Genomic DNA, 22665 nt, shown 5'->3' with positions numbered 1-22665 from the left:
ACAAAACCTGGTCACTTCCAAAAGGAGCTTTATCAAGGTAGATGGCACACCCTCGGAGCCCATAAACAGTAAGCAGAGCACTTCCTTGAGTTGTGTGGGAGTTTATTAATCCTTTTGTTGCACCACTACCTTTTTTACGGCGCAAATGAGCAGATTGGATCTGTGGGTATGACACAGTGAATGGAGGAAATGCCCATACAAGGAGCAGAACCTCATGAAGGCAGGAAGTGAGGAGTGAAAAGGCCGTCTGGTAGGAGTAGATAAGACGCTCGGCGGAGATCTTTGAACTCTGAACCGAACCCATCTTTGAACGGCGTGACCTCAGAGCTATGATTCACAGGGCGAAGCACAAAGGAAATGGGAACACTGGGGAGAGACTGACCGAGTGAAACAGACAACACCTTTCAGAGCTGCAGACGAAAGACGAAATGAAGAGCAGCCGGGTGAGATGAAGAATGGGCCCCTAAGAGCAGAATGCTAAAAGGCGGTGGTGACAAGGTTTCTGTGGGCCTCAATGTGAGGAGACTCATTGTGTGGCCCCAAGGAGCTCCAGTTTTCCGTCCCACATGGTCCCAGCTCAAGGAGTGTGTGCGGGGGGTGGGGGGCAGCTGTGTGTAGCTCCCAGGAGGGTCACCCAAGGACAAGGCCACAGCATCAAACCAAACAGCCAGACAGGAAGAGATCTCCAAACCTCAGTGTGCCTTTATATACCAGAGCTCCAAACCACATGAAGAGAAAATAACTGGTCGCCAATCTGGATTTGCAACGCGAACCCGACGATGCATTCTGCAGGATAGGTGCAGCAGACAGCAGTGAATGCATGCATGACTCTACACACACTCACATGTTGAAGGACATACAGGAACCCTTCTCTGTGGAAGGGGGATGAAGTCTTTAGAGTGAGTTGAGCAGGGACTATCAGTCCCGGAAGCCTGCATCAGTCTCCATAATCATTTGGAAAGCCAGCATGTGTGTGTGTGTTTGAACATTTGTAATCGACAACAAGAAAATGGCTCGCTACACCGCACGCAGCATGAGTCAACGCTCGCAGCCTGTCATCAATACTGTTCCCACTAAAACAAGCAGTAGTAAACAAGTTTGGTGTTTTGAAGAGCAAAGGTCATGGTTTGGATTTCACATCAACAGAATTCTTCCTCTATAAATACCACAACGCAGTGTAGTTCGCCTCTGAAGTGAAAGAGCAGCTGGTTCATTCAGGTTTTTTTTTTTTTTATGAGTCTCCTGGATAATTCTTACTTTTCCAGACGTTTATGTTATGACCATCAGTTTGAAATACTTAAGCTTTGTGAAATCTTGTTTTGTTTGTCTATAATTTTGTTAAGATGATTGGCTAAATACTGAATTGGATAAATACTGAACTTGAGCAGCTGTTGCTTTGAAGAAGCTACAACAAACTGAAACCGTCAAAATGACTTTATTCTCCAGATATTTTAAGCCGCTGTGCCACCATAAGGAGTAGATGTATTCCCAAAAATATGATTTAAAAAAAGAATGTCACTTAAAAGAGGTATGCGTTGAGGTCAACACTAGCTTGATTTATAAATTATTGATATAAAATAAATACAAAAGGTTATTTATAATTATGGAAGGGATTTAAAAAAAAGGATATATAACCCTAACCCTAACCTTAATATTGAAAGATTAAAATGAGCCATTTTGTGTCTACTATTTAAATCCTTCATCCACCACCAACAATACTTATCCTTAAAAATGTTCTTGTGCAGTTTCAGTACAGATACGGCTGTTTGGCTTGAACATGACTGACTGATAGTGCGTCTGTCCAACAGTCAAACGTCACTAGAAAACAACTGAACCTTGTCTGGACTCCTGCAATATACACTCAGACGTGCACACTCAGTGTGCACACACTTTAGTGTAGCACAGAGTGAAAATCTTTCTATTTAATAGACAGGATCAAATGCCGAAAATTGCACCACTTTGATAACCACAGATTGGAGGCAAAGTTAAACGTCCAAGACTTCATTTTAATCTCCCCAATAACATGATTACAGCTCAAAGCGCTCCGTCGTTGTAGAAGCACATTTCATTTTCCATGTTATCACCAAAGTCCTTTTTAATACCTTTTAAGCCTCCAGGCCTGTTAGTGGAAACGAGAGTTGTTGGTTGACAGGTTGCTCTGTGTGCATGTGTACGAATATGTGTGTGTGTGTGAGTGTTCGGGTTGATTGACAGGCCTCTCCGCTCAGCCCCCCTGGCTCCGACTGACTTTATCACACTCAGTCCTGTGCAGTGAACCAAACAAAGTCCTCTAAGCTCCCGGCGCCCGCTGCCTATTTACCTACCAAAATGCACACCCTGGCTCATTTCTATGATGACTGGAGCTGATTTGTTGGGGGGGGGGAAATCCCTTAGGGATTCAAAATCTCATCCAGCATATAATTACTATCCGTCTCCTGGGGGGATGATCTGGTCTGAAGTGCAGGAACTAGTTAAGCAGTTGAATGAACAGGAAAATGTTCTCCTATGTATCAGCACATACCTGGCACTGATTTCCATTTAATGAAGGATCACTCTACTCACACTTGTTTGAATGGTGTATGAAAAGCAAGATTATAATCTGGATAAATAGAGAAGACTTGAAGCAACAGCAAGTGGGCCAACTTAAGCGTTGGCCAACGCCAGCTCACATCAGCAACCATGACCACTGTTAACTAACATCCAGTCGCTTAAGTTAGCCAACCTCACCATAAGCTACTCTTAACTAAGTCACATTTATTGAGTCCTTAAACAACATGTTTGTCTTTCCTCTGTGTTGTGAATTAATAAACCAACAATATTTTTGCAGACAGTTCTTGCATCAGACAGAGTATGGGCCTCGATAGGCGACTGGTCGTCCTTCTCTGCTATTACAACAACAAATGTGACGGACACGCTGCTTGGAGGGTTGTAGAAAGCAATATTACTGTGAGTGACCAATCCAAGTGCATTTGGTTAGTCGGTGACCGTGTACAGCAATTAAATACAGAAAAAAAAAAACCTACATTCAGGCAGCTGGGCTCCACCGAAATCCCAAAAAACTCTGTGCTGTTTGCTTTTCCACAAGTTGTTCCCACATTCACTGCCCTTCTGTGGCTTAGCCTGGCTCCGGCTCTGGCACACACAATGTGCCAATATACGAGTAATATGGGAGCCTCGCACAAAAACACTACCCTGCTCTGTGGTGAACGCCAGGCCCGGCACACCCTGTGTCCTCCTTTCACATCACGGGCCGCAATCTCTCCGGCCTCTCTGCCTTCGGTGTGTGTGCAATCACACCGCTGAGAGCCGTGGCAGACTGCAGGTCACGGCGCGAACGCAATTCAAATGCCGTGCCCTATCACATCTAATAACCATACTCGGTAGAGCAGGACACACCCACCGTAGTTGATGTTATATGTTTTGAATCCACTTGGATCCGGAAGAACTGTTTCCAGAGGTCAGGGAAGGAACCAGTATCCATTTTCTGTCTTTCTATAAACCCATTTCACTCCTTTATTTTCTACCCCTTTATCATATCCAGTAAGTATATTAATACTTAGGGCTCCTTCTTTGAATTTAAATTCCTTACTTTCTTCTATGAGGTGCTCATATTGAGTTAGATTTCATCCAATCACAGGATTAGACACGTTGAATTAGACCCAGACCCACAGAAGTATTTCCTGCTTTATATTTCTAAATCGACATGACTTTTTATTGACTAAACCAGAGATGCGGGTTCCTTCCAGCCAGTCACCTCAGCCGGTAGTTCCACTGATGGCTTCCTCCACTATATACTATATGATACTATAAGGAATCAATGAAATACAGCTGGTGCTGGCTCTGGCCGCAATGACAACCACCACATTGCTGGCTCTCAATGAATAAGTCAAAAAAATATATTCACTCATAAGGAAAATCAATCATCAGTTGCACACCTCAAGGAAATGTAAAGTAGAGAGCCACTGTCACTTTTCTGTTTCTCACCTTGCTCGGTGTGTTTTCAGCGGCGAGAGAACTCCTCGGTGGGACTTGGTAGACATCTTGTCCGGGAGGAACCTGGTATATGCCCTGCTGGCTCTGCTGTTGTGGACTCTGGAGAGATGGGGGCACCTGGTAGACCCCCTGAGACCCTGCGCCAGGATTCTGCTGATAGCCCTGAGGCGACTGGGCAGCAGCGGCGGCGGCCGGCGACTGAGGGTCAAACATGGGTCCGATCAGCAGCTTCAGCCGGTTGCCAGGGGCGATGCCCTGGCGGCCGTGCAGGGAGCACAGCCACCAGCCTTCCAGGCCTCCGGTGTTCTGCTCAATGACGGTCAGGATGTCCCCTTTGCGGAAGGCCAGCTCCTCGGGGGATTCCGGCACGTTGTCGTACAATGCTTTGGCCATCAGGTTCTGGCGGAAGAAAGAGTGGATGTTCTCAGTACACTAACCAATGTGGTTAATTGCTTAATTCATCCAATTACATTCTGCTGACATTGACAGATGGACATATGCTGGAAACTAAGAGAAGCAGCTTGCCTGACTTTGTCCTTAAAGGACACCTTTTACAGTGCTAACTGAACAACATGTTAAATCTTTTTTGTTTTGTTTATTCTGAACAAAAACCCTTGTGGTTTTGGGATCATTTTTCTTTATTTTTTCTTTGTGTAATGAATAAGTCTGTTCATTACAGAGCTAGCCAGCAGCCTCCCCCTGTTTCCAGTCTTTATCCTAAGCTGAGCTAACTGGCTGATAACTACAGCATTATATTCGAGACATAAGAGTGCCATCAATCCAACATAATACCCCTCCACAATAAAAGGAATACGAATATTTCACATTATGACAACTATTCCTTCACGTCGTTTAACACCGTTTTCCCACACCTCTGTGGGAGTATTGGTGATCGACAACTTGCTCATGCTTTTCAAATTACCATGCAGGATTGCCATTAGCCCGCAGCTCCACACCAGATGTCTTTTGGACCGAATCTAAACTCGATGGGATTTTCTCAGCTTGTGCCCCCTGCTCCAGGGCAGTTATCTAAAGGGCTAGTGAGGGCTGAGGGATAATGACTCAAAAACCACAGATTTTGGAGATAGGAAAAGCCCTAGAGTGTGCCACTTCTCTGTCTGAGACAGGCATTTAAGACTAATTGCCTCGGTAAATGCATCAGTCTTTTCCCTTTAGCCTTCATTCATCCAAGGAAGGAGTAAACTGAGCATGAATACTCCTTTTCAGGGGCTTGATACTCGCACGGCTTTAACTCCTGGGACATCAGCAGTCCAATACGTTCAGCCACGTATGCCCTATAAATACAGTCGGGAACTAAACGCCTTGTTCAAGAGCACCTTACCATAAGTTGCTGCAAGAGAGGGGAGTGTTCGTTGTTCGGTTTTCCCAGCATGTCTTTGTTTCTTGCTCACATCCTCACTTTTATTTTTGCAGCACCCAGCAATACCAAGTCAGATGGGCCTTGTAAAAAAGAAAAAAAAAACTAACCACTAACAACTAACATCTTACTCCTATTGCCTCTGGTTTTGCAATAAAATGACTAAAAATGTCTTATAATGAAGATGCAGAGGGACTGCGGGGGGTCAAGTTTTAAATTGAACATTTTGACTGATGAACGTCATGCACCGAAACCTCACAAATCTATATATATATTTTTCAAATACAAATTATTTATTTATTAATTTTGGAAATTACTGTTAAAGCTTAATTAGAAATATCTGATTACGAGACACATTTTAGTCCTCAGCACCGTACCTTAATATATACATATATTTTGATTTTATTATTGATTATGATTATTGTCTATCTGCTTTTCTTTTATGTGTTACTTAATTTTTTCCTATTTCTCCCTCTTAATTTAGCTCAGTGTAACTATTGCAATTAATTCTAAATAAAATCAGTAAAATGAATTTGCATCTTGGCGTCGCTCACGTTCTGGGTTTTTCCCTAGACAGCAGGATTTAAGCTTCACTGTCACTCACTTTGAATCCTCATTTGCTCTCATCTTGCAGCATAGTGAGCCGGATTAAATCCACTCATATCCGATGCAATGAGCCGAGCAGAGGATTAAATTGGATTCCTAATCTGTAAACAAACTACATGCAAGTTTGGATCAAAAAAGGAAATATTCGTACAGACCGAGAAGGAATTTCAGAGGGAAAGTCAGTCAAAAGCTTTTTGGTCCATATTAGTAACAGCCCACCCTTCAATAGCTCAGTGTGGGAATCAGGAAGCCCACTTTGGTTTGAGGCTTTCTTGAACCTTCTTTGTCTTTCCTCTTTCTTACCCAGCCTGTGTCAAACAGTTTCCATGTGAAAGTCGCTTTGGTTGAACCACTGTTATCTCCCACTGTGGGCCTGGCTTCCCTGGCTATTGTCTGAGTACACACACATGTCCGGCGCCATTAGCCAACAACACCCATCACACCCATCACATCAAACCACCGATCAACCAACCAACTTACTGTTGCTGCCAGAAGTACGTCACTGGAAATCAACGTCACCCGATGATGGGAGTGAACCTGGATGTTTATTCGTTCGAGGAAACAAACTGCTCAATACTAAAGCTTGAAATATGTATGTCTGATCAATATCTTTTAAATTAGGACTGTTTTTTTTTACGATCCGTTAATTGTTAAAATCATTTTTAAAGCGAAGATTCACTGCTTCCAACAACTCAAATTTGCATATTTTCTGTTTTTTCTCAACCTCGTATGAAAGTAAACTTAAAATCCTCGTTTTCATCAATTAGATTATTCCATAACAAAAATAAAATAAAATCTCTTCTCGAAATAAACTCGGATTCATGATTTAAGATATACTTCTGTCAATCAATGAAAAGGCGAATTGTTTCGGAGCTGCAGATTATACAGAGGCATCATCACTGTCTTGTTTTTCCCCCTGTGGCGCCGACAGTTCATGATGAGAACATGAATTTCACAAATAAGAAACTGGATGAATGGTCACCGATGCACCAACCGTACGTGCCACCTGAGAACTAATCTGTCCATCTGAGCGGTTCCATTGTCCTGCTGTGGCGCACCTGCTTTGTGTTTGATGCTCAGGAGAAATCAAATCACCTCACAGACACAAGAAAAGCTCCTCTGTCATGCTCCTGTTGTCTCCGCTAATGACAGCGATCGCTGCCACCAGCACCAGCTGCCGCTTTCACCGGCCGCGTGTGCACGCTGTTTCGCAAAACCAACACGTGCTCGGCAACACTCCGGGGGGGGGGGGGGGGGGGGGGGTAGTGAAAACCGCTTGTATTTCATCAGACCTGGTGGTTGCAAAGATGTGAGCTGGTGGTTGAACACTTCGGATAAAACCTCTCACCGACTACGACAGCTCAGCAACGCACACTCAAGCTTCAACGATTATTGAAGTTAATCAAAATAGTTGCCAACAATTGTCTTTCTGCCGAAGGACTATTCAATTCACTGCAGCTCTCATTGACGACAGTTGCCAAATGCTGCAGCAGTCACAACACCGATGCCAAATTCGAAGTAGGATTTAATACGACCTTGACAGGAGGCACAAGCTGCACCGCGACACGAGCGAACACGTACAGAATCATCTGTTGTGGTGAGTCCGTTGACCGCAAAGATCCCGAAAGGGAACAGCTCGACACGTTTTCACACATTTATACCTTGTTGTCACTGTGGCTCAGTTTTTCATTCGGCCTGAGCTTGTGGTTAAAAATAGAGACCAATGTAGATTCATGGCACCGGGATGTTCACCGAGGATCCTGGGCAGATTACAAACGTGATGAAAGAAGGGTCATGGGAAACACAAAAACATCAGCTTTAATCACACTGAGCAAACAGCTCGTCAGCTGACCGTGACCGGCGGCGACATGCGGATCTTTTTGAAGTGATGCAGACGTTGGGGAAGACTCGGCTCCCGTCCGCATGATTTTGTTTGTCAGTCGGCTGTAATCGCGGCAGGTGGAACGGACGATTAAACCGGGGCGTCACTTCTCTGGCACAAACACCGGTTACTCACAACACGGTGACTCCATCGCCCCGCCACTGATCCTCCTATAAACCCAAGTGTTTGTCATTTGTCAGTCGGCAGGCAGGAGGAGGAGGAGGAGGAGGAGGAGGAAGGTGGGGCCCTTCTGCTTCATCCACAGATGAGCACGAGCTTCCAGGAAGTTATCTGTCATAAGTCAGCGAGGCTGCTTCCTCATCTCAGCATGTTGTGTGTCTGCTCCTGACCTCGGAGCTTTAGTGGGTTAGACGGTAAAAAAAACAAGATCTCACTTTGAAGACATTCATGTTTTTTCTCTCTCTCTGCTTTATTTCAGAGGCTGATCCTTCAAATTTTCTGTTTATACTTTCATGCTGAAGTTTACTGTGGTTTTTCTTAATGTGTCTCTTCCTTTGTTTTGATTAGTTTTACCCTATTTCTCTTTAACCAGATCTACAGGACTTACAGGTCTGCTATTTTTCACAGTTGTTCCGATTTATAGATCGAATTATTGCAGTTTACCTGCCCCCCGAGTACAGATCATCGTTTCGATTATGATAAACATGAAATGTCAAACAAAATTTAGAAGATTTCCAACTCAGTTGTGTTTTTTGGTACGTATAGTCCATATCAGAGGCAACAGGAACAACAATAATGTTTGGCCGTTTTTCTGCTTTTCTTGCTTTAAAACTAAAGGACTAAATTAATGTATTATCAATATTATCGCTGATCATTTCTCTGATGTTTTCCTAGAGGTCTCACACTGTCCCTGGCAATATTTGGCTTCCAGAATCTCTCAAGGCTCCGTATGCTTTTGTCGTTAGAAAGCGAAGAATCGTGCAAAGCTGAGCTGTGCACATTCGCACCTGGAGCCCGATTTCCACCCTGGGGACCCTGCTGTCTGAGCCCCCCCCCCTCCCCCCCCCCACACACACACACACACTCTGAATCCCTCTCATGACTCACACATCTCTACATCAACAAGGCCATTTTTTTTTCCCACTAGCGTCTCGCCTGAACACAAACAGCACAAACGTCCTCTCAGTTGTGTGGGGAGCCTGCGCTGACCAGTCAAAAACTCCCTTACGTAACTTCACCGCCTGCCGCCCCACCTTTGCTTTCAGTAAGAGCTCTCTGGGTGGTTTTGGCTCTGGCTCTCTGGGGCACACATCAATCTAATAATAATGAAGGTGGCTTTGCAAATGCTCAAATTCCCCAGCTACTGCGGCCAAAAGCACCACCACACCGCATAGCACAAACCCGCGTCTCCACGGCAACGGGACCAGTCCTGCTTTCAAAAGAGACGAGGATGTTTTCAACCCAAACAAACTCAGCATGCTCCCAAAAAAAAAGAGAAGAGTGGTACGCTCCGACTGCGAGACCAACGCACGGTACCTCTGCAGCCGGTGTGAAAGTTAGGGCCGTACTACTGTAACACGTGTCCCGGGGTGGCTCATACACACTCATTTGGCCTCATTTCACATGGTTAAATATAGAAAATAATTATAGTAATGACGGTAATGAGGACCTGATGACTTTTACAAGTCTTTCCTTAGAGTGCGGCCTGCTGCGGGTGAGAGCCAGTTCAAGTAAATGGGCCGTGCGAAGGGCTCCGGGTAGGAAAGCCTCATGGGAAGTGGTTCAGAGCTCAGCGTACACGGTAATTTCTTCATTTGGACAGTTCTTAGGAAGGCTGACCCTCTGATTACAGCCTCTTCATAAGCCCTGCCAGTGGCCATGTATTAACATAATTACACAGCAGCCTCAGTGAAAATTTTACCTTCTCTGTTTCGGAAAAAGTCTTGTCGCGAGTTCAGAGCTTTCATTTTGAGCCTCGGCACAACAGGATCCAAGCCTGGACTGTAAATAAAGATGGACGACTCGTCTTCACTTCCTCCAGAAATGAAGCCAAAATAGCCCGGATATGAGTGCGGCCATCTTGCGCCTGACTCAACCAATCGCACTCAGTCTCAGCTGTCAATCATGTCATTTTTAGAGCATCGACTAACTAATTAAAACCAGACTTAATGGAAATAAAACTAAAACATAAGTCAGTGTGATAACACCTAAAAAGGACAGCAACCATCTTTGGGGAAAAAAATAATTGAATGTGTTTTTTAACGCTTTAGTTTGGCCCATGTCCAATCCGCTAACATGAAAGAGGGGGGTTAATGACATATACTCTACCCAGCCACCAGGGGGCGATCCAGACGATATGGCTTCACTTTTGGGAGCTGTCGTGTTGGAATTTATACGTATGGATTCAACACATTCACAATCATCGATATCTTATGTGAGCAGCTGTAGATCGATACCTATTTACGCCACAGTAACACCGAGAGAGTTGTTAATAGCTAACTGTAATCAATGAATAGCCTATGTTAGCCTTGTAGTCCATTGATCGGCTATTTCATAATTCTTCCGGCAGTGTTTAGAGTCCTCGTTTGTCCTTGTTTTGTGACTAACTATTGTTTAATTACACACATTGTGTTTTCATTCAACAGCAGACGTCAGGACAAAGCACACCAAGCTCCTCCAAAGTGATAGAAAAAGGCTCCATTCATTCTGTAACTCTGCATAAAAAGACTATTGTTTCCTCAGGGTAAATATGACACCCACCACCACCTTCCCCCCTCTCTCTCATTTGTGATTCACGAGCTGTAGCGCACTTTAACAGCAGCAGCAGCAGCATAGCAACGGTCTCTTCAACAGGATATGTTGCCGTGTTGTGTCTCACCCACAGTGCGAGCTGCGACAAACCACCGAGGCTCAGAACATCGGAGATTGAGACATTAGATATTCTTGTTTAGTCAGTGAATGTGGGTCATAACCCTGGAGTTTCCCTTTAAACAAAAATGGTATAAGTAAATTTGAGCTATTTTTAACAGCTTGTGATCAAACCCCAGCTCTTTTCAGAGTTCCTGTAATACTGCTTTTTTTATTAACATTATAGTAACTCAAATATTTGTGTAAAACTGTATTCAGCCCTTCAATGTTATTATGACTTTGTACTGAGTAGTCTTATTTTATTATTGTACATTTATTTTGTATATACACATTTTATTCTATTACTTTATATTTTCATCTTATCTTACATCTTAAGATACAAAGATAATAAGATTTTATCTTACCATTATTATTATTATCATCAGTATTATTCTGTCTTTTATTACTTATATAATAAGTAATAAATTAGCTTTTTATAAGTTTTAGTTTTATAGACCAAATGATTAGCCAATGATAACAAATGTTTTGAATGTAAAGGCCTAGTCAGACCAGAGAGTGCATTAAGTCTTGGTAGCATATTGTAGTACTCAAAAACAGGTGATAGTTTTTCTTGAACAAGTAAATATATTACTTGTGATATACTTTTTGATAACTTTATGTTAGGGAACTTTCCCCCACCAAAATATGATAAATATAATATATTTTTTGGGATCAGAAGGAGAGGCAAAGATACTGTGCGAGGTGAAAGGCACGAGTGCACGTGTTCTGAGAACAACAGGAAGTTAACATTTGTAGTTTGGTCCAGGTGTCAACACACGAGTTTGACAGTTGCAGCAGCGTCTGTCAACACGGAGGAAAACACGGTAGAGGTTACTCAAAACATGCAGCTATAACATTTCACTATCCTCATCACTGATGTAATGAATGTCCGAAAACCATGAAACCGTGGACAAACATGCCTTTTAGAAATGCAGGAATTTGCTAAGAATCAACAGCTTTTAAAGTTTTCATCAGCATCAGAGTCATTTCAGGTTCCAGAATCGTTACAGCCTCAGTGACTTCGAGAGTTCTACCGACTAAAATAACTTAATTTGAGAAGTCAGGCTTCTTTGGTTGAAAACCCCCCCCAGATTTTTTCACGTATACTATATGTCGCTTAAAGTAAGGCTAAAAGTATTGTTTAGGTACTGTGTTGGGATTGTAACTTACCTAAGCTTAGCAACCTTATTACAGCAGGAAAACGAACAAAAGTGATCTGAGCAGAAAACAACTGTCAGCCACTTTGATAAACTCACAGGAAGTGATTTGAGATATTCTTCCGGTAAAATGTATAGCACGGCAGATATGGAGTTTTCGGGGCCAATGCTGATAACGATATTAGGGAGTTAACAATTATACAATAACAGTAATTGAAGCTTTATATTTCACTGTTTACCCACAAACTTCATCATAAATAACTCTAAATAAGAGGAAAACACAAATACAACCAAATGTGTAGAACTTGAATTAAGAAAATAAACATCTTTATGAGTATTTTTAACGTAAGTAGTATCTGCGTTATTGGAAAACATAAACGCAGATACTGATATCTCCATGAAAGCCTCCCATATTTTCAGCCGTCCAACACATCGACTGGGCTCTAGTAAAATGACGGCACTCCGTCACCTCCTCCTCACTCTGCCCATTCATCACAGAGGTTTTATTTTTTTACTGTCACATAAACTACAAGGTAACTCGACATGATGCCCTCCTCTTGTCTGCGTCCCACTCCTTAGCCTGCAGCATTTCCTGCCTCCCGCAGAAACCAAAGAGATCGTGGCCGCGACCGACCGAGTCTTATCATTTCACATCTCGGACTCCCTCGCTCTGGTGCTGACAGCTATGTGCAACCCATTATTAGATGTGAAAGCCACACTGAAGGTACACTCTTAAAAAAAGTGTATTGAATTCTGTTAAGTGGACGGGCTGCTGGGGGAAGCACATTGTGACTGAGCTATTGAAGATACAAACCTTCAAATATGCATATTAAAGCAAAATGCTCACTAATAACGATGATTTGGCATTTCCTTTGGCTTTTTTCACAAACTAACAGCTTTGAAAGATGTGAGAGGATGTCACGGACATATAAGAGGTGGTTTGAAGTCAATAACTTCATAAATGACTGAGCTATTGAAGATACAAACCTTCAAATATGCATATTAAAGCAAATTGCTCACTAATTTTGATGCTTTGGCATTTCCTTTGGCTTTTTTCACAAACTAACAGCTGTGAAAGATTTGAGAGGATGTCACGGACATATAAGAGGTAGTTTAACGTCAATAACTTTATAAAAGACTGAGCTATTGAAGGTACAAACCTTCAAATATGCAAAATAAAGCAAAATGCTCACTGATATGGATGTTTTGAAATTTGCTCAGGTTTTTTTCACAACCTAACAGCTGTGAAAGCTGAGAGAGGATGTCACGGATATATAAGAGGTGGTTTGATGTCAATAACTTCATAAATGACTGAGCTATTGAAGATACAAACCTTCAAATATGCATATTAAAGAAAAATGCTCACTAATTGTGATGCTATGGCTTTTACTTTGGCTTTTTTCATAAACTAACAGCTTTAAAAGATTTGAGAGGATGTCAGGGACATATAAGAGGTGGTTTAATATCAATAACTTTATAAATGACTGAGCTATTGAAGGTACAAACCTTCAAAAATGCATATTAAAGCAAAATGCTCACTAGAAGAGAAACTGTCCTTCAAACTGAAGACACATATGTACACGCTGTTGAATCCTTGCCAGCTCGAAGGGCTTTGTCTGGTTGCTGACACTGACCTATGACTTTAAAAAAAAGACGATTTACTGCAACTACAGGGGTCGAAAAAGCATCGCAAACTCAAGAAGACGACAGCACGGATGCCACTCGCGGGACCTCGGCCAACAAGCGCTCAGGCTTGTTGGAGCAGAGACGATGTGGATTATTTCCAAGCCTGGCACCGATGCCAAACGAGGGTACATGAGTGCAATCGTGGTAACCCCCAGAGACGGGAGCTAATCCCTCCACGGGGCAAGAGCTGAGATGTGAAATATGTTTCATGGTATCTCCGCGGGGCCACATTGAATGGTTTTACATATAGGAATAGCCAATGAGATGGAGATTCACCCCCGTGTCCACACGATTTCACGCTACGCGAGGATCTCACAGACACTAGAAGAACAAACAACTGAGGCTGCCATCTTCTCCCTTTTGAAAGATGAAGGCTGACATTAGAGGAGCCTCTCTTGTTTATTAGAGGGAAAGATTCCCCCATGTTGAACACTTTAATACGGTTGAGAAAATCTACTGATGATTTTGTAATTTCTTTATTCTAATTTTTATTTATGATTAGGGCTGCAGCTGATGAGTATTTTTAAATTGCATTTGATTTGGTGAGATTTGTCTTAATAAACAGACTAGTTGTTTACTCCATAAAAGGCCTGACAAAAATTCCTAGAACCACAGGTGATGAAAAAAAAGGTCTACAACCCAAAGATATTTAAATTCTTAAACTGAGAGAAAAAATGATTATCTTGACATCCCAGAAGCTGGAACAAGATAGAATTTGGAATTTTTCACAATGAAAGATATTTAAATTATAAATCGCTTTACAAAATAAGTTGTCAAATACAGTTGAGTCAACAAACTGCTTCAGCACTTCAAGGGACGTATGTTTTTGAGTCTTCAAATTCATTGTTTTGTCAATTCAAACAGTCCAAAACACAAAGTTAGTTCACTTTTGTATATGACAATGAATATTTATCATATTGATGGAAGGTGAAACCAGAGAACATTTGGCATTTCTGCAAGAAAAATTACAAACATATTGGTTTATTGGCTGAAAGTCTCAACACATTATCAAAGGGTCAAACCCGGCGGTTCACTGGGACTTGAGAGATGACCCTGCAAAATAGTTGGCATTCCCCAGCACGAAAGACAGGGGTGGGTGGGGATGGTGAGAATTATTTCCGCCAAAGGTCAAACATGAAAATGATTATATGCATTGTTGCAGACGTTGGATAGACTCTCACTCTCTCTCTGGATAAAAGTAACACACAATGTAGTCTGTGTCCCCGCAGACGGTTTGAAAAAATGGTTAATGGTTGTGCTCACGGTGCGAGGGCACAGCGAGCGGTGGGGTTTGGGGCGGGGGGGGGGGGGTGGAGTGGACTGCTATTCATTCATTCTGGCTAGGGGAGAAGCTCTTCACGCTCACTGGAAATCTTGCACGGGAGCAATGTCGCGGCAAAGGAACAGAAGAAGAAAAGAAAAAAAAAACCACACAAGGTCACAGCGTGATAATACCACTACTTTTTTAACGGGCAGGGCAATAATGAAGGGGTCTGTGTTGAATTAAGTCTAAAATATGACACGATAGAAAGACGTAAAAAGGTGTAAAACTTCCACACAGAGGAAACAAATAGGAGTTTTTGTGTTTTTCTCTGATTAAAATCTTTTTTTCTTTTTTTTTCAGGGGAATACAAATGTCTCTTTCTGCACAACGCCGCCGCCGCCCTGCACAACCAAACAAGCACGGAGAAGAACCGAACCTGCTGCAACACTCAGTCATCAACTATGTTAAGAGGCACCTTGAAACAATCATGTGCACAACCTTCCCATGCCCGATCGCCCGGGTTGCTCTCATTCTCACGGGGCGCCCCCCAGACCTCCCAACTCCCGCCCCCTCCCCCACAATACACCCAACTCTGTTTGCCCTCTTGTTCCCCCCACAACTTCCTCTCTCTTTCATTTTCTGTAGCCTCTTTCAGCGTTACAGATCCTCCTCCTCCTCCTCCTCCCTCTCAGAACAATGTCTGCTCTCCTCCCTTTGCTTTTGGACCAGTGCCTGGAACCTGAACCCATGAAAAAAAAAGAAAGAAGAAGAAATGCTGAAGAAAAGACACATATTGGCCAGTGTGTGGGTTCACCTAATCACTCCTCGCTGCGGTTGTGAAGCTATTTCTGCAACGGTTACGTCAGCTACTGAGGAATGACTTGAAAGGTTGTGGAAGTCTCTGGATCGGGAAAGTACGCAAGAGGCTTTTCTTAGTCATTTTTCCCCTGGTAAATTTGTGTCACAACACTTTAAAGAAACAGTTTGACTTTACCGGAAATGTGCATTTCGAGCTAGACTGACAAATTGGCCAATATCAGCTTAAAGCAGATATATTGGTATCAGTGCAAACAAGACAAGAAGGTGCTGGACAGAAGAACCAACTGAGGTTTAAGGTATATTTCATTTCTTTAACCAGAAAAGTTGCACTGAGTAGATTTTTGCTAAGTATGTGTTTTAGTCACAAATCTCTGTGATCGGTCTCTACATTGTTGTTGACGTTGTCTGTTTATGTTTTAAATAATGACTTTCAGTGGATATATCATAAACTAAAGTATCGGCCTCAGGAATTCTGCATCGGTCAAACTGATTTGATGAAAAGTTTGACATATTCTCGCGTTCTCTGTACTTTAAATATGATATCGGGGCATGCTGTCGGTTAGCTTAGCATCAAGACGGAGGGATGTTTGCTAGCCTGGCTCTGTTCAAAAGGTGGCGAAAATTGCAGGCAGAGAGTGAGATGAGAAGTTGGATACCACTCTCACGTCTGTACTTTAAGTATGAAGCTACACCCAGCAGCTGGTTAGCCTAGCTTAGCATAAATACAGGAAAATTGCTAACCTGACTCCTTTCGAGCTCAATGATTAACACACATTACATTTAGTTTGTTTTAATAAATAGAAAAACCAAATCTAAAGAAGGAAATGTTTTGACTCCTTGTTCTTCCTGCTATGCTACGCTACCCGACTGCTAAGCTGTAGCCTTATATTTAACACACAGCTGTTTTTACATTTGAGCTGTACAGATTAAACAAACAAGATATAAAATGTTTATTCATGAATTTGGAGGTGCTGGGAGGTTGATTTTGTTTTGTTTGCATAGCGGTAGACTGCTGCTACACATCTAACTCTCTACTAGTCAACAAGACGGCTCTTCCCCCCCCTATTTTTTTTACAAACTATTCCTTTAAACCACATCAGGCATCATCTCTTCCTTTATTTATCTTCCAGGCCGCTTCTTCTCATAAATCCCTGGGCGTCACTAGCGCTGCCAGAGATCCGTCTGTGTGCCGGGCCCGGACCCATCATGGGGATTATACGCATTAGGTGACCTATGGAAGAAAAGCTCTGCATTCACACCTGAACACCTGTTGGAAACCATCTCTGATGTCATGGAGGAGGAGGAGGAGGAGGAGGTGGAGGGCAGCGTCTGGTCGGACCGCAGCATCTCACCTCATGGGACATGTGACGTGAAGGGGGCAGCCGACGCCGGGGCGACCTCGTTAAAAGTTTCTGTTTAAACATTACCACTCCGCGTGGAAAGTTTAGCGCTTAATATAGCTGTGAATAATTAATCACTGCTGGGACCAAGAGAAGAAAAAAAAACAGCAGCGGGGACGTCGTAAACTGCGACACTGTAAACTTTAACAGCTTCTGAACAAGGATCCAAGAAACGCATGTGACTTGACAAACAGAGTCGTGCTGCAAAGTGTGTCATGACGAGGCGGTGTTCGCTGCCTGGTTACCCACCTTGCTTGCCCGCCACCCTCCTTTCCTCTGGCGGTGTTACATAATGCAGATGTGTTTATGATAAGCAAAGAGCACGGAGTGCAAGGTTTCCACGCACTTCCTTGTTTTGCCTGAATGTTTAAGTGACTGACAAAGACGGAGAGATGAGGTTCTACGTCAGAGAGGTTACAGAACTATACAGATCCACAACCTGCAGACAAGACCACATGTTATGAACATCCACTGATCAATCGTCTCACGATGATTACAGTCAAAAAATGCTGCCTCGCTATACGCTCACTCACTGGCCTCACGTCCACACCTCCACCATCTTGCCCTGGTTCTGTGAACTGTGTACTAGACCGAACAATGAGTCAGTTAGGAGCCATGACGCAGATGATTCAGTGTGTGTGCACACCCTCCAATCACAGCCCAACCCCGACACAAGGCCCGGCAGCCGCCGAGGGAAGAGAGACCCACATTACACATCTTACAGCTTGAGCTATGTCAAGTCTAGAGTCTGAGCCAAAACTCTGGCAAACTTCACAACGCAGGAAATGGCCCGTTGAGAAGCGAACCCACTTTACTCAAACCCCCTGAATCATCACACTTTGCATAATTCCGCACGGGAGAAGAACTGCTTCCCTTTAACGGTGAGTCAGTACTCGGACCAAAAAGGACGGAGCTAATGGTTTGGGACAAAAGACAGAGATTTCAATTTGGTACAACACAAACATCTTGTCGCAAATTCTTTTGGCACAACGTTCCCCCAGATGCTGCTAGGAGCTGAGATCCGGGGTCCGCGAGATTCATTGATTAGTGAATGAACAGGAAATTAACATTCTGGTAGCTGACAACTCATGTTACGTACATTTCTTTATGCAAAACTTGAAAATAAATATATTTGGGTTTTCAGCCATTTTCGGATATCTGGGACGTTGGCCAACATTCAGTGGGCCAATCAATGAATCCATTGACCCAGAAAACGATCGGTGGATTAATAGAAAGTTTAAAAACAGTTGTTAGCTCAAGCCGTCATCAAGCATTTTCCATGTTCTGGGTGTATAATTCAATACATACTTGCTTGTTTTTCCAATTGAATCAATATCATATGTTACTGATCTGTACTTATACCATGACAGAAGATTATGTCCACATCTGCTACACCTGATCTCTGCTCCAAAACAAACATCAAATACACCAAAAGATTTTCTGGTTTCCAACTTTCAAAAGTTATTCTTCGTCATAGTGAATCATCTTTGGGTTCTGGACCGTTGGTCGGACAAAACAAGACGCATGAAGTGGGAACTTGTAACTGGGCTTTTAGTATTTACTTGACCATTTTATAGACAAAACGGAGGGGGGGGGGGGGGGGGGTCCACAGGGGCAAGGTGTTGGTTGCATTTAAACTCTTTTCACGCCCCTGTGGAAGCATTGAGCTGATACTTTCACATCCACTCACTTAAAACACACGTTCACACGTGTCAACCAGACAGATGCGACGAGAAGAGGCAGCATCCTCTTCTCATCGTCATCATCATCATCATCATCATCCTCATCTTAACCCCCTGGGAGCATTGATCTAAATAAGTTCACTACCAGCAAACAAACAAAGTGGAGAAGAAGTGTCGGAAACAAAAGCCACCACGTCGACCCCCCCCCCCCCCCCCCCCCCCCCGCCCCCAGCAAACGTATACAACAATGAATTTAAAGAACCCACAGGAGACGGAGAGAAGCGGTCCAACCTGTGACGGATCCACTTACTTTGTATTTCATCTTGCTGCCTCTTCTCCGCGACTCCAGGGAAAGAAGACAAAAAAAGTGAGAAATATCCGCTTTTATCGCACCAAGGAGCGACACATCTGAAGGAGAGGAGGACCGGGGCTGCTTTTATACTTTCTCTGCGCGGTTAACCGTCCATCCAGACACCGACCTTCACACACGGTGGAATACACACTCTCTCTCTCACACACACACACACACACACCCGGACCGACGCTGTCGACTCTCTGCTCCTCGAGCCCGGGTCGCCCGTCGTCACACTGACCGTCCTCGGCTCATTTGCATGAGCCGCCGCTGATTGGTCTGGAGAAACCGTTTGTCCCCGCCCCCCTCCATATATCTTCACCCTCCTCCTCTGTTGCAAAAGTGACGTCATTGTCACCGCATACGACAGCGCATTAAATCATGTGTAGGTTTTCTTTTTGTTGGAAAATCATGTTTTACAATAAATTTAAGTTGTTTTATTTCAAAGGCGCTGTCGAGCATGAAATATAGTGAATAAGATGATATTTACGGACTTTTTTTTTTTTTTTTTACTCTTCTTTGTGTTAGATTGATGGATCACTGAGAGAGCAACAGAAACAGGCCCCATGGGAAAAATATCACAGAGGGAGAGAGAGAGACAATATAACCACAAACAGATAGTAAGACATAAAATGAGCACAAAGAGACCAGAGAGACACACACACACAAAATGACCATGTAGGAAAGGCATAACCTCCACAAGGAGAAACAAAAATGACCACGAGATGCATAACGCCCAACGAGACCAGAGAGAGACACAAAATGACCAAGGGACACAACCGACTTGGCGCTTTTGTCGCTAGATTTACCAACTTTTCAGTCCCCTTAAAAGGTAACGGGGTTTTTTTGTGTATGTAAAAGGTAACAAGTTAAACAGCCCAAAGTCTCCCTGACAGAAAACACTCCTGAAACAAGCCGTCAGTGGTCTGGCCGATGCTTCCTTAACATTGTGATGTAACAATGGATGGACGTGCATAAGGTACGCCTTATGGACACGCCCCCAAATAAAGCCAGGTAAAAGTGAGAGCCGAGGCCAACACTTCCTAAACGCGCAGGAAGCGGTTAACCAATCACAAAAAAAAAGAGGGCCAGCTGGCCAATCAGAGCAAACGTGGCTTCTTTGGGAGGGAAGGGCCTTAAAGAGACAGGAGCTAAAACCAAGGCTGTGTCCGAAATCACCCCCTAACTACTATATAGTGCACTATATAGTGCCTTCTCCATTTTGTAGTGGTGTCTGAAATCACCCCCTAGATTTCATATACCCTATATAGTGCTCTGAATGTATCCCAGAATGCATCGTGAAAAGTAGTAGACATCCAATGTTCACTAACCGAGCAATATATCCCATGATGCATTGCACTCGCTGTGCCGATAAACGGCGGGGGGAAGAGACGAGACGACGGCGGTGCAGCGCGAGCTCGACCGCGTCTCGCAGCAGCAACACGTCTCAGCCTTCTCTGTCTTCTTGCTCTATTTCGCCTAATTCTTGTCAAAAAACATTGAATATTGGTGAAAATAGACACAGAGATAAATATAAAATATCTTAAATATAATAGGATCGTCCACCGACCGGGTCGTTGTGGTTACATCATAATCCTACGACAAAAACTTAATTACCGTCGCGACTCAAGTAGTGTCTGAAATCGTAGCTGGTGAGTGCACTATATAGCCCACTACAACGAATTCCCTTTATAGTGACTAGGGGATAGTGAATGAGTGGGTGATTTCGGACACAGCCCAAGTGTTTCAGACAGAGGCTGGAAAGAGGAGCAGCAGGAATGGACAGTGTGACAAAACTGATGTGTTTATTGAACATTAGAGTAATAATATAAATCAAAATGATTAAACTTGAATATGAGCACAATATGTCTCATTTAAGTGATTTACTTTCCATAATACAGAGTCACTAGTGCCTTTCCCTCCACAGACACACCCGCCTATGATCATTTTTAAGTGAATAAAGCTGAAACCACCACACAAACGTCATCTTTGACTCATGTTTGTTGTGATTTCATCAGACGACGAGCAGCTTGGATGTGACTTGGAAGTGACCGCAGGTTTACATGTCTTAATGGGACATATTTCACTTATTTCACTATTTCAATCTGTCGTCAGTCTGCAGAAACAGAAAAAAACATGCAAATGAGAACAGCTGGATGAGTATTAAATTAAATTAATATTGTTAAATCGGATATATCAAAATACTGTGTATGTGAGGACAGAGAGAAAGAGAGAAGGAAACAGACAGAGAGAGGGTTGAAACCCGCTGACACTAGGTCGAATGCAAATACAAAGTGATGATGTCATGAATATGCTAATATCTCACATTACCCCATCTAGTGACATTTTGCTGGTAAATAAATATAGTTGGAAATATAGTTTCTCTGAATACATATCAGGACGTTCTTGTTGAGTTATGTGACGGAGGAAAAAAGCGTCGCTGCTTTTTCTGAGAAGTAGCCTCACACCCGAGGGTGAAGGAAGTGTGATTTTTTTCTGTGCACAGAAATGTTTCTGTTGGTTCAGCAGGAAACTGCAACACCCACTGACACAGCTTTTACACCTTTCTATACCGAACACAGTCATCCTGCTGTGAGTATGAACAAATAAATGCATCAAATATGATTTTTAAAATAACCAACCACCAATTAGTGCAGCTTTAGTTATAACCACCAAGCACAAAGACCACATACAAAGATAATTTAAGTCTGTCTGTCTCATCTTGACAGTGGTGAGAGAGATAATTTCACTAAGTATAGAAGTGTGACAATTTGCAAATACTCCCATAACCCAGAGGTATTAGGAGCAACATGCACTTACAGTAAGTACCACAATTAAAACACTCAAGGTTGCAAAAATTAACATGTTCTTTAAGGAAAGTTTTAAAGTGTACCGTAGCTGCTGCAGGTGGTGCAATGTCGCATAGTCTGCTGAGCTGTTTAAACCACATTTCATAAGCTGATCATATATTCAGCAGATAAAAGCTTGATTTTTGAAGTTGTTTCATAAAAGTACTGTAAGATCGCAGTAAAGGTGTAACGTTTGCAAATGAAAAATGAACACTATTTTGTTACTTTCCACCACAAACAAAAAAACCCCAGAGCTGCTGCAACATAGATGTTATGTTGGGATTTTATGCTCAATCACTATTAACATATAGAGAAGTTGAACATGCAAGACAAAGAATGACAGAATTACCTGGCTGAAGACGATGCAGATGTTATAGCCGAGTTGTCACCTCCGTACACTCAGTTCAGTATCTAAGAGAGGTGACGAGAAACACCCGGGCTGATCTCTGTCGAGCTGTCAGAGCCTCCTTCGCTCTGCAGCACTCCGCTCACACCTTTGATCCACAAAGCCCGTCCCTGCATGGTCACAGTCATCACACTCTGGTAACTGATCTGAACTGCTAAGAAATATAATCTTTATATCGAAAGCTATAAACATGGAAAGAGAAGTTTTGTCAGGCCCTTTTGTCAGCCATTAAAAAGCCATTTAAAGTGATTGTTAATATTAATGTTTAGTGTCAAGGAACAAAAATTCACAGTCCCATTCACTTAAACGTTCTGCACGCTGAA

At 43.0% G+C, this 22665-nt stretch overlaps 1 protein-coding gene across 2 annotated transcripts in view; it reads right to left on the bottom strand.

Annotated features, from left to right (window-relative positions):
- nedd9 (neural precursor cell expressed, developmentally down-regulated 9) overlaps positions 1-22440 on the bottom strand; it is a 33585-nt gene extending 11145 nt beyond the window's left edge. Inside the window, exons 1-3 of one of the 2 annotated variants that reach the window (XM_035620701.2) lie at positions 19178-19306; positions 19046-19078; positions 3985-4392 (exon numbers count right to left, since the gene is read on the bottom strand). In XM_035620701.2, coding sequence (XP_035476594.2) covers positions 3985-4392; positions 19046-19057 — 420 coding nt within the window. In that variant the 5' untranslated portion in view covers positions 19058-19078; positions 19178-19306. Of the gene's footprint in view, positions 1-3984; positions 4393-19045; positions 19079-19177; positions 19307-22285 lie in introns of those variants that run through there. The other variant, XM_035620702.2, reaches the window with a different exon arrangement.
- Positions 22441-22665: the final 225 nt, after the last annotated feature.

The sequence above is a fragment of the Scophthalmus maximus genome, chromosome 22 (assembly GCF_022379125.1).
Source record: "Scophthalmus maximus strain ysfricsl-2021 chromosome 22, ASM2237912v1, whole genome shotgun sequence".
Classification (NCBI taxonomy): domain Eukaryota; kingdom Metazoa; phylum Chordata; class Actinopteri; order Pleuronectiformes; family Scophthalmidae; genus Scophthalmus; species Scophthalmus maximus.
The sequence above is the reverse complement of the archived record's forward strand: the minus strand, read 5'-3'. Positions and strand labels throughout refer to the sequence as shown.